The following is a 13032-nucleotide window of genomic DNA, read 5'->3' as shown; positions in this document are numbered from 1 at the left end:
GACTCGAGGTCAGGAACATGAAGGACTTTTAACTGATGATAATTTTCTCAAAGGCAGAGCAAGATACCCAGGGCTCGGTTTACACCTCTCGCCATTTCTAGCCACTGGGGGACCATAGCAGTCTGGGGGAACTCATATTAATGTTAAAAAATGATATTTTCATGCCATGGGACCTTTAACATTTGGCTTTTCGATTTAACATTTGGCTTTTCCCATTTCGATTTAACATTGGGCTTTTCCACTGACAGATGTCAAAATTGGAGGTGTGGCCCATAGGCTGGTGGGAGGGTCTGAAATGAAAGGGGTGCAGAGGCACCTTATGGATGGCAGGGGGAGCTGACTGCTGGGAAACACAGTTGAGGACTTTTTTATGCGAGAAATTAACTGTATAGAGTTTGAATATGGATAATGAATAATGGGTTTTACAAAAATTCATGGCCAATTGCACATTTTCTCGTTGATGTTGTCGGACTCGAGAAGCTCCAGTCTGACACGACAGCCAGCTGGTGGCGGCCGGGATCGCTTGCTCGCCGGCCGGCCAGTGATGCTCACTGACCTCGCTGTCAGCTGGAAGTTTATTTCTTGAAATATGGCTTGTTTACCATTTGAACACATTGTCATCAATTTGGATATCGTTTCAAAATCGGAAATCAAATGAACAAAAAAGTACACGGGCCCAATTACAGTAACTACATGAAAACTTCACTGTTGTTGCATGAAATGTCGTTTGTGTTTAGCCTACATCATCAGTTTCTATCATCTAATGTGAAACAAGAGGCCAAGCCAGCCTGGTAGCGAAGCTGCAGCCAGATGCTCCTCAACAGTGCTTCCCAGCAGTCAGCTCCCCGCTTTCGTTTCAGACCCTCCCACCAGCCTATGGGCCACGCCTCCAATTTTGACATCTGTCAGTGGAAAAGCCAAATGTTAAATCGAAATGGAAAAGCCAAATGTTAAATCGAAATGGAAAATTCAAAAGATAAATCATTTTACATTTCAACTTTGCTTTTTCAGATTTTTTTTTCTTCACTTTTTTAAATTCAATTAGGCCTATGGCATGATTTTTCCTAGTAGCATAGTAAAATAATAATGTTTTTAATTTGATCTCGCTTCATTTTCTCTTTGGACTTTCAATTTGAATGATGAATACATATATCCTCAGGAGCAGGCTAGCTGTAAATAATACATCTCCATGGTAACTTAGGTGCCTTTGCTTTTGTGAAAAAGGCTAAATTGAGCCAGGATAACTGGGAAATCCCGGCTTAATCCCTTATCTTGGTTTTGTGAAAGGTTTCAGCAGGACACAGCAGTTTGTATGCCAATGATGTTGACTGTCCCACGGTAGATCACGAGTTGTCACACTGTGTGAAGTGACGTACCACCAGTGACGTTTCTGGGGCATCCCAGTCCCATCCCGAGTTAATTTGTATCTTAGGATGGCGAAGGCATGTCCCGCCCTACTCTGCCTCTGATTAGCTCACCCTGACATTGTTACTCTAACCCTAACCAATCCCACTCCTCTTGCCTAAACCTAACCAACCCAAACATAGCAGGCAACGAGTACTAGCCAATCAGAGGGAGAGTAGGGCGCGTCAAATTTTCCCTATGCCTTTACCACCCTAGGAAAAACAATCGGCCAGGAGAAGCAGGAGAGCAGAAAACGACGGCTACCAAACATGGCTTTGAATCGGAATCATTCGCAAAACGGAGGCGTTTTGATAAACAATGGAGAAAGGTATGTGTGTTATATTGTGTCCATGGGGTTCCTTTCATTAACTAGCTCCCTGTCGCCTCTCTTCTTGGCTTGTTTAACGTTACCTTCTACTTTCCAGTGCGTAGTCAACGTAATGCTACCCAACCGCTAGCTGGCCTGGTTAACATTAGCATAACTAGCTAGCCAGCTAACACATTTGGTTATTTGTTGATGTTTGCGTTAGCTTTGTAGGTCATGTCGTGGCAATTCGAACATTGTATTTACTGTTTTATACTAAGGTACTATAATATTACGAATGACCGACTTTATAGCCTTCGTGTGTTTTGACAGCTGTTGAGCAAGATGGCTAACTTGTAACGATAGCCTCCAATCAAAACAGGAAGTAGCTGTAACTTCAATGTTGACATAACAGTTATTTAATATTGTGTAAAGTGGGTTACTTGCATGTTATTAAATACGGAAGTTTCGATCAATGCTCACATTCACATTATTACTTAAACCTAATTCTGTCAGTATTTTATTGTGGATTAAACGGGTTGTTTTCACCTGCTTCTTCTTTCCCCAGTGTTTTAAGGGAATGTAAGAATGTGGAGCTGTCATTCAGCGATGTCACCGGCAAGACAGACTTGCTTAGGGGGACCAAGAAGGGCACCATTTACCTCACACCATACAGGGTACAACCAAAATGATATAATATATATTTAAAGTAGCGCTGGGCAATATGGAGAAAATCAAATATCATAATATTTTTGACCAAATACCTCGATATCGATACTGCAACGACTATTTGTGCTTTCACAAAATATTTTGTAATTAGGAGATTTTTGATAAATAATAATCAATAATGTGGATATAATGACTAAGTGGGGAAAAGGCAAATAATAGAACAGTTACAACAGTCTGGTAAGTTCAGAAAATGACATCACTTTACTGTAATGCAGCCTTTAAACCAGGAAAAGACAACACTTATGCCATATTATGATATTACGATATCCAAAATCTAAGACGATATCTAGTCTTATATCACGATATCGATATAATATCGATATATATTGCCCAGCTCTAATTTAAAGGTCCCATATCTATATTCCCATTCCGATATATACTCATTTTCAGGTTCATACTTGTATTTTGGCTTTCTACTAGACAATGTTTATATGCTTTAATGTTCAAAAAACATTATTCTCATACTGTTTGTCCTGGTTTATCCTAACGGCTCGTTTTAAAGGCACAGTTCCTGAATATGGGCTGTGTGGATTGAGCACATGAGTGTTTTTCACTCATTAAATTTTACCATATGGGACCTTTCAAATACTATTGCTGCTGATGTCTTCTTGATTGGAACGTTGGCAGTGTTCATATTCTCATACATCCTGTTGTAACTCTCCCCACAAACGCTCTTGTCTCTTCCCTCATTCGCTGTTTTAGTTGCTGTTTGTGTCCAGTAATACCAAGGATTGCTTGGGTTCGGCCATGTTCCCCTACTATCTGATGAAGGGCTGCAGCATTGAGCAGCCGGTCTTCGCAGCCAACTACATTAAAGGGACAGTGTCAGCTGAGCCTGGCGGTAGGTGGCCTTGTGTTTTTTCTCTCTTAACCACCAAGGTATGATTTGATTTGTTTCATAGATGGTCATAATAATATTGTTAGAGATGCACCGATTACAACTTTCTAGGCCGATACCGATTTTCTTTGCGTTAGGCCAGCCGATGCCGATTCCGATTAAATTTTTTCTAACCACTTTACAGCACACACAAATATTTTTCTATCTTTTCTGTAATAGAACGTTTTGCACAGAACATGGAACATTTTTTGAACAGATAATGGATCACTATAAAATAGAACTATATAAATATATAAATTACTCCTGGTGTGGGAAATTCACACACATCTAAAGTGCAATGTTAGAACCATATCCTTCTTTTTACATCCAATATCCAACAAAAAAAAATGTGTTTTTGGTGTCGTCCCTCCACGCCCTACTTTTTCCTTGCAGGTGTTGCATATTGCAAACTTGTTATCTTCTGCACACACGCTGAAGAATTTCCAAACAGCTGACATGTTGCAGGTTAATTCACGAGGTTCCCTACATGTGCGAGAATAGCGCGGACACACACTTCATACCGCGAGCGGGTACGCGCGAAATGGCGGAAAAGTTGAGAGAAAGGAGAAAGAGAATGTGCTCTCGCGTCCGTGTGTGCGTGCGTCCTTGAGAACTGTAACTTGTATAACTCCTGTTGTCAGTTAATTGTAGCGTTGACCGGCATGAAATGGGCATATGTCAGACTGACCTGCCGGTCGCCGGTCATGGCCGAGCACGTGAAAACCGGCCAATTCCGGTCACCTGCCGGTCTATCGGTGCATCTCTAAATATTGTAAAATATGATGCGTTATCTTAGTCAAAATAAAGGGACTGCACAATAAAACACAAGTGTAGCTTTCTGTATTTGTTTTAAATGTAGTCGGCTCTCTCATCAGGTGGCTGGGAGGGCCAGGCCCATTTCAAGATGTCATTTACCAGCGGAGGAGCCATAGAGGTGGGGCAGCATCTCTTCAAACTGGCCACAAATGGTTCGTATGGTAATTTCCGTAATCATTACGTCATACGTTCTACAATGCTAAATATCAATTGAATGTTCCTTAATATGGGAGTGAAAAAAGTATTTAAATCCTTCACCAAAGTAACAATACGACAAAGAGAGCCTTTTCTCCTTGTTTATTGCAGCTTCTCGTGCTGCTCCGGCACAAAACGGTGCTGCCTCGTTTGGCTATCCTTCACCTGGAATGATGAACGGCTATGGCCCACCTCAGCCTGCTCCTCCCAGCTATCCTTACCCACCCCCTCCCCAGCAGAATGAATTCTACCAGGGCCCACCCCCTGCTGCTGGCAACATGGGCTACCCCCATCCAACAGCTGCCGCAGGTACAGAATTCAGTCATTTGTAATATGACATTTGTATGTGCTTTTAGGTTGGTCAAATAGGTAGAAAAAAACAAGCATATACTTTCATAGTTTTAAGGCTACAGCCTGCACGCACACACATTTTCATACTTTGTAAACATGTTTTCATCATCGTCAAATGTCCTCAATGTGCATAAGTAAAAACGCTTGAGGCAGAAATACTGCCATTTTGCTCTGTCTCTGTTAGCGTTTGACCACGGAACTCCACCTCTCTCTTATTTCTGTTGTCTTCTGTGTTCTAGGAATGTACCCATCTGGTTTTGACTACATGGCCCCACCTCCCCCCTACCCTGGACCACCCCAAAATTGGGCTGCATCCCCCCCGAACTGGGCAGCAACACCACCACCTCCAGCACCTCCAGGTCTATTTCTCTCTCTCTCTCTCTCTCTTTATTTTTCTTGTCTGTATGTCTGTGTCACTGCACCCGTCAGATCGGATCTATCTGCCTCAAAGTGAATCATTTCATAGCACGCCACCCAAAAAGGGGTGTCGGTGTCTCATCTGCTACACATCAAAATTGCAATTTCCCCTCTTCCTCTCCCCTCCCCATACTCTTTTTCAAGCACCTTGTGGATTTCAGTGAAAAAACCCTGCACATGGGGTGATCCTGGTACACTGAAATGCTGAAATGTCAAGTTTGGCCTATCTCTATTTTAGGAAGAGCTTGAGGAGAACGTTTGCCTCTGTGCATCCTCAGGGTGTTCCTGTAGATTTTGTCTCAAGGATTCCTGGAGCTGTCAGTGGTCGTGCTCCTCGCATTAGTTCTCCTTAACGGTGTTTGGAGCTTAGCTGTCTGTTCCTAAATATGTTAAGCAGTCATCCCGGTCTGTCTTAATCGCCCTGTCTATGTCACATCTCATTTTATGCACAGGTAACTCCAAGGCGGCTGAAGCAGCAGGCAGTGCGTATTACAATCCCAGCAATCCACACAATGTCTACATGCCCATGGTAAGCTGCTTTGCTTGTCTCCTCCTCCGTTTAAAAGTTGCGTGGAAGTGACATCTTTAATGGCACTTGTAACGTGTTCGCATTTCCTTTTTATTCCCACGCAGGAGCGGCCTCCACCGTATGCACCTTATCCAAACTCTCCTGAGAAGAAAAGTAACTGAAGCTCACTCCTCTCTCTTCCTCTGTATCTTAAACCCATTCTACAGCAGGGAGTAATGTTGATGGATACCTACTGGATTGTAGAATACAGGAAAGAAAACGCAAGTGATACAGGGTTCAAGGATGTCAGTGATGATTCACTGATGAATTAATGATGATATTTTACAAAGAGATCACGTCTTTTGAATACCGTTTTCCCTTTTAGTTAAGTTCATTTAAAAATGATTGACAACTTGTAACTCTAGTTAGACTCAGCATTATTGACATTATTAGCGATGAGATTTCTGTCTGTCTAATTCTCTAGCACGTAGGTAAGGGCACCAAATCTGTCCTTTGTTGAGAGCTGAAAGGAGGAGGCAGTATGGGGAATGTGTTTTTAAGACGGATTTATTACCACAACATTTTATAGCAATTTCTTGATTGCAGTTCCTGTAGTTATTACCAATAGCAACTAAGTATTTTTGCAGTATCATTGAAGGTACCGTGTGTGTGTTTCCTATACAGTTTTGCGTTAAGTTGTACCATATACAAAACTATTAACTATCTGAAAGAAACTGATACTATGAAAACGTAGCGAGTTTAGGTTTCCCTAACATATGACCAACGTGATCCCGCACTACATCGGTTACATTACCATCCGAGTAATTCCATTCATTGTATGACCCAAATCTCCCATCATCATTTAATATATGTAGTAGAGGTTTTTGTTATGAAAAAGGAGCCGTGCATTGTTTGAATTGTTTGAAAAAGGGGCATCCGATAGACATAATTATCTATGTGCAATACTTCAACCTCTCATAACAAGGTTAAAGGTGACAAGCTGGGGTTACCTGAATGACCCCGTGCTCTACTCCTGGCTTCTATTCTATTCATGTATGCAAGCTGAAACCAGACTCTACTCGTGTAATTACACTAGTATGGGGTTACAGGGCCACAGCGTTATATTAAGGGCCCGTCAGTGTTTTGCCTGCTGTTGAAACTTCTGATTGCAAACCATTTATTCCTGATTAAAGTGGGGAGAGGTGCTAACAGACCGTGCGAACGCATCCCCCCCCCCCCCTAATTGTGCTGTTTGAAGGACGATTTGCACACAGTTGAAGTAGGAAGAGTAATTTTTCTGGGGGTTTTTAGTTTGCTTGAATTAATCAAATATCTGTATATTAATATCTCTTTTTGCAGTTCTTATTCCTTTTGCTGAATTCTGTCAATTAAAATCAAATAAATGAGTCATGATTGAATTTTGCATTTTGATATTTTTGTATCTGAGCTTACATTTTAAACACTAATTGTCTTCAAATGTAACATTAATCTAATCCTCATATAGCCCATAACTGAGTTAAATAACTAATTGGTCATTTACTGAATTCATGCTGCATTCATTAAGGTATGCATGTAAATTAAGGCCATTTACCACAATGTTTAATTTTGTCATTCATTACTTTTCTCAGTTACTTAATTAGCTGCATATGCTTTTTTCTTGATGAGCTTTTTTCACAGCAGACATTTTGACTCATCATAGTAGGAAAAGCACAGCTGAGATTGATAACCTTAACGATGGCTCAGTTCCATCAAGTGTCCCAGAAAGATATTTCAGTGAGTCAGCATGCACAATACCAGGACCTCTCCTAAGTGGAATGCAGCCATCAGTAATGGTTTAATACCAGGACCTCTCCTAAGTGGAATGCAGCCATCAGTAATGGTTTAATACCAGGGTCTCTCCTAAGTGGAATGCAGCTATCAGTAATGGTTTAATACCAGGACCTCTCCTAAGTGGAATGCAGCCATCAGTAATGGTTTAATACCAGGACCTCTCCTAAGTGGAATGCAGCCATCAGTAATGGTTTAATACCAGGACCTCTCCTAAGTGGAATGCAGCCATCAGTAATGGTTTAATACCAGGACATCTCCTAAGTGGAATGCAGCCATCAGTAATGGTTTAATACCAGGACATCTCCTAAGTGGAATGCAGCTATCAGTAATGGTTTAATACCAGGACCTCTCCTAAGTGTCAACATGTCAACATATCTGCCGTGAAAAAGGTCTATTGCTTTCTTTCTTTTGCACTATCAAAGTGTAATGGTAATCATGTTTCAAATGACAGGCTCCACGTTGACTAATTCAGATTTCTTTCCAAGTTATGCGAGGTCACTGGAAGTCATTTCTTTTTACTTGCTTGTCACAGCAAGAAATGAACACTGTGGAAGAAGTCCGCAGACTTACTGTCCCAGACAAAGAAATTAGACAACTAGAATTAATTTCACTCTTTCCGAAAAACATATTTATTATGTTATGAAACACTAGGAAACCTGAACATTATATTCACTCGGCACTGGAAATCACACAGCACGGATGTATCGCATAACAGTTTCAAGAGTCTGAATAAATAAAGATGGCATAGTCATGCAGTAAAACACAAAATAGTCACTATACACACATGCTTCCTGAATCAACATATTATCACAGAGTTTATAACAACACTTAGAGCTAGCTAGCTAATTTCCAGTCACAGCTGTCCACCCATTAATTCATGAAGACTAGTTCTACTTTATGGCTCAACTCCTGTTTCTTTCCAGTTCCTTACTCGGGAAAAGGAAGTGTGCTTTTTACTACCATGTAACTAGTGTTAATTTTATACATTTCTCCGTAGCCGTCACTAAATTGTAAACTAGATAAAACGTGTGCAAAGCCTAACTGTGTGTTCTTTAGGGAGATGAGAGCTCTACAGCGACTTATTGACAAATGTTTAGGACAAACATGTAATTCACTTGTATTTAAATACAGATTATATTAGATTATTCACTCAGTTACTTAGATAACTTTCTGTTTTACACCTGTAAACCAGTGGCGGTAGCATACCAGTTGATCTAAAAGTATTTCTTTAAGATCTATTTTCCCTTGGCGTAGAGAACTGAAGTCCATCACAGCGCAGTGATGCGAACCTTGTAGTGTTACGTGGGACTCCCAAGAACTAATTTTACTTCTTAACGCTATATTTGTCAAGAAGCCTTTAATCACTCTCATCATGTGTTGTTTCAGAGCTACAAGTTTAAATCGGAAAACGAAAATGAAATAAGAAAATGCTGCACTAAATTGTCCCATTGGTTGAATGCCTAACTTGAGAGTAGCGACTGCACCTGTGACAAGCAGAAGATCAGATGGGTAAAGGCAACATGGGTAATCTCTATCAGTCCGTTTGGGTTTCAAAGGTCTATCAAGTCACCATATTGCTCTTACCAATCCAAAAACTGTTAGAGCTACAGGATTGTCGGTACTGGAAGGGGTAAATAAGTTTGAATAAAGGACTCGTCGTGAGATCTGACTCAGGTCGGATCGAATGGCTCCTACGGCTCCTCCTGTAGAAACCACACCTCATTGCGGCGTCCGTAAGGCTTGAGTGGTGGGTCGTAGCTACAGCAGAAGTACTGCTTGCGCTGAAAGGGGGCCGTCTCACCCAGGGTACGCGTCAAACGCAAGGCCTCTGCTCGGTACTCCGTCTCCGCTGCGAAGCCTCCAAACTGCCTGCAAACAACAACAACAACAAAAAAGAGATGGGGAACATTTTAATAAGGTTTATAATTACAGTAGTAGTTTAATTCGGGGAATTTTGTGGACTTTTTACTGGATGTGCTGTCATTGGGATGAACAGGGACCCAAAAAGCACACATGCACACTGATAATTTAAACATGCACCAGTGAGTTCAAGTAAACCTAGTCTATATCCACGACGTTCCACTTCCGGGATTGCTCCGGTGCCGCTGGGAAATTCTGCCGGATTTCACCCTTTTTGGACAGATGTCCAGTACCTTTCACTTTCTTTGTGTTGGAATTTTAACCTCTGGTGGATTTGTGAGGACTATGGTTAACTGCTCCTCAGATCTCTGCAGGGTAAATCCAGACAGCTAGCTAGACTATCTGACCAATCTGAGTTTTCTGTTGCACGACTAAAACTACTTTTGAACGTACACACATTCCACCAAAACAAGTTCCTTCCTGAGTTTTTTTTGCAGAGGCACCATGGCTCCGTCTGGCGCTTAGCGCTCCCCGAGACGATTGTGATTGGTTTAAAGAAATGCCAATAAACCAGAGCACGTTTTTCTCCATTCCCGGACTGCTCGCCAGACCCTACTCCGCAGCGATGTGGAGGAAGGTCTGACAATGCAAGACTAAGTAAACCTGACTTAGGACCTGCTCTACCATGTTAGCCCTGCAGGAGACTGAATATATGAACTAACGCCTCCAAAAATGAAATAGCTAGCGCATTTGGGTGTAAAATTTGGACAAAAGAATGACAATGGGAAACTCACAGAAAGACTTGAACCCACGTCATCTCAAATCAACATCCATAATACTCTCTTATACATGGGAGAGATATCTTAAAGTCTTTTATCTGACACTTACAGAGCATAGACAGTCATGCCGTGCCGCTCCTCAACTTTGACGGCACTGTCGGTGGGAGTTGGGGGGTTCTGCTGGTAGCTGGTGGGGATGCGGATGGCGACCACCAAACGGCGAGACAGAACCCCATCATTGCGTGGGTACACTGTGATGATGATGGGAGCTGTAGTACCCATGGCTAAACCTTTAGAGGATGGAGTGAGAGACAGAAAGTGAGTTCATAAAAAGGATGAATATAGAGGAGAGAAACTCCCGAAAGCAAACTGCCCAAATCTAAAGGTCAGGATTTGTGTGATTTTGTGTAGAGAACGTTATATCATGCAAATACCTACAACAGGCCATGTAATTTGCACCTATATGCATAGCAAACAAATTAAATGATGATTCTGCACTGAATCCTAGTTTTCATTTATTATATTTATTTATATTTGTTTGTTAACCTAAAGCGGGGGAAGCTAAGGACATTAGTGCCTGATCATATTCAAATGGATCCTCCAGTAAAGCTAAGCCATTTGAAGTGAGACATTCCTATACTGTAATAATAGTTTGTTTATTCAAAATGAGAATGGAGACATGTTGAGCCCATCTTTGATGTTCATTAAAGTGCTCGTATTATGCTCATTTTCAGGTTCCTAACTGTATTTAGAGGTTGTACCAGAATAGGTTTATGTGGTTTAATTTTCAGAAAACACCATATTTTTGTTGTACTGCACATTGCTGCAGCTCCTCTTTTCACCCTGTGTGTTGAGCTCTCTGTTTTAGCTACAGAGTGAGACATCTCACTTCTGTTCCATCTTTGTTATAAGTTGCACATGCGCAGTAAGTACTGCTAGCTTGTCAGCTGTTTGGAGCAGTTTGTGAACAGTGTTTTCTGTTTTGGGGGGACTTTGGGCTTTTTCACTTTGTAAACCTATAACGTGCACAAAAAGATATATAACACAATAAAGGAAAGGGGAAAAGCCAAAAAGCATAATATGAGCACTTTAATTCTGAGACTGGCCGCTGTTTAAATTAACGTAAGGAACAAAACTAGGAATTTGATTTTGCAAATGTGCACTCAGTCTAAACAACCACACGAACTCCAAGAACAAAGTCAGAAAACTGATTTTTAAAAATCTTTTTATAAACTGCAGGACTGGCGATTTACTCGATAAAGAGTCATGATTATTCATTATTCATGTTATTCCTTGTATTTTAATTGTTTAATGATGTACCTTCAATTATTAGACCAGTGTGTTTTTCCTTTTCTGTGGCCTGCTATCTTTCTATGACATAACATAAATCTTGCTTCATACTTTTTATATGTGTGATTTAAATGACACTATGCCATTATGACACTATGGCGCTTAGCTTAAAAGAGGAATGTGGAAAGGTAACAGAGGCAGTTGATGAGCTACGATAGGTCCTACACTGTTAGTGGACATATCTTAGCTTTATGTTCCAAATGGCTTACCTTCTTCATTGCTCCCGCCGATGTACATGAGCAGCTTCCTCACCAGCTCCCCTGTCACTTGGTCAAAGCTTCGTCCCTCAGAGGAGACAACCGCGTATTTGGCACCATCGTACCGCCGCACCTCAAAGCTAACTCCGTCCTGGGGAAGAAAAGACAAATCAGGGGGGTGGTTTAGGCATCAGAAGGCCAAACACAGCTACAGCTACAGCTACGCACACATTGTGGCATGCACAAATGCAGAAACACATTGCTTTTATGCACATACACCCACCCCCACACGCACACTTATCACACACGAAGACAGTTGTTCTCTTCCTGGGGATGGGTGCACGGGAGAGGTTAGGCTCAAATATGATTCACCACTGACACAATGATGTTGACGATCTGCTCCCAAGGATGAAAGCCTTGAACTGGCAAGGGGTTAACACTGGAAGGGGTTCAGTGTGTGTGTGTGTGTGTGTGTGTGTGTGTGTGTGTGTGTGTGTGTGTTTGTGTGCGTGTGGGTGTGTGAAGCCAGTGTGGGCAGCCAAATAATGAGATGCAGATACACTGATTTGATTTAGTTTCATTCTTCTGCTCTGCAGGGTTCAGTCAGCCTACAGAGAATAATGGGCAAGAGATGTGTTACATAACAGCGCACAGGCAAACACACACACACACACACACACACACACAACGCTCTCCCCACCGCCAGGCACACAGCATCAATATGATGCAACAGTTTTAAATGAAATATGATTAACTGGGGCTAATGTGGAGCACGGCCACTCAACTGTGCTGCTGATGAGCAATAACTTTAATAGGTCTTGAAGGAATCTGGCTGCTGCAGAGCCGGCGATGCAGGTTACAAATACAGCTGCTCATTCCACTAATGTGATGATACGTGTGTGTGCATGGCTCCGTGTTTGTTTGGGATTTGTTCTTCTTACAGTGTTTACAATCTATTTATAAGAAGCTGGTGTAAAATATACAGTTCATTATGCTTTTTTTTTTGTCTTCAAAATGATGAAATGGAAATACATTGTGGGCATCATTTCCACTGCAGGTGCTCATTCTTACGTGGGCTTCCTAAGCATGTTTTTTTTTTTCTTCCCTGAGGGAAGGAAAACTCTCAAAATATCATGCAAATGATTTTGTCTTCTATAGGAATTTCTGACTCTTGGTTGTATGTTGTGTAACATGTTTTCCAATGTCTTTTTATGTGTTATTTTCCACATGTCTTATTCAAAACCCACTGCAGAGTTAACTCACTACAGAGGTCCTGTAATCCGACGATGTGGCCGTATACAAGATAACACTATGTTATCACGGAGCTCTAACTTGTGACAGGTGCCCCGGCTCCTGCGTGGTAATTACGAGGGTTCTGCTCTGTGGGGCTTGTCACCGGGGACCACCATTAACAT

At 41.6% G+C, this 13032-nt stretch overlaps 2 protein-coding genes across 3 annotated transcripts in view; one reads left to right on the top strand and one right to left on the bottom strand.

Annotated features, from left to right (window-relative positions):
* The first annotated feature begins 1596 nt into the window (after nt 1-1596).
* Nucleotides 1597-7019, top strand: wbp2nl (WBP2 N-terminal like). 2 transcript variants are annotated; one of them, XM_039824151.1, is made up of 8 exons: nt 1597-1732; nt 2277-2385; nt 3140-3278; nt 4190-4282; nt 4437-4634; nt 4916-5035; nt 5546-5622; nt 5727-7019. In XM_039824151.1, exons 1-8 carry the CDS (start codon nt 1674-1676, stop codon nt 5781-5783), a joined length of 852 nt encoding a protein of 283 aa, XP_039680085.1. In that variant the 5' UTR covers nt 1597-1673; the 3' UTR covers nt 5784-7019. The 2 variants fall into 2 exon arrangements, with proteins under 2 accessions (XP_039680085.1, XP_039680084.1); XM_039824150.1 differs by having other exon boundaries at nt 4190-4291.
* Nucleotides 7020-8032: 1013 nt separating this feature from the next.
* Nucleotides 8033-13032, bottom strand: part of LOC120574083 (heme-binding protein 1-like) — a 7748-nt gene continuing 2748 nt past the window's right edge. Inside the window, exons 2-4 of the mRNA XM_039824149.1 lie at nt 11630-11768; nt 10180-10360; nt 8033-9300 (exon numbers count right to left, since the gene is read on the bottom strand). Coding sequence (XP_039680083.1) covers nt 9123-9300; nt 10180-10360; nt 11630-11768 — 498 coding nt within the window. The 3' untranslated portion in view covers nt 8033-9122. The remainder of the gene's footprint in view (nt 9301-10179; nt 10361-11629; nt 11769-13032) is intronic.

Source organism: Perca fluviatilis, chromosome 15 (assembly GCF_010015445.1).
Source record: "Perca fluviatilis chromosome 15, GENO_Pfluv_1.0, whole genome shotgun sequence".
Lineage (NCBI taxonomy): Eukaryota > Metazoa > Chordata > Actinopteri > Perciformes > Percidae > Perca > Perca fluviatilis.
This window is presented reverse-complemented; position numbering and strand designations above follow the sequence as displayed.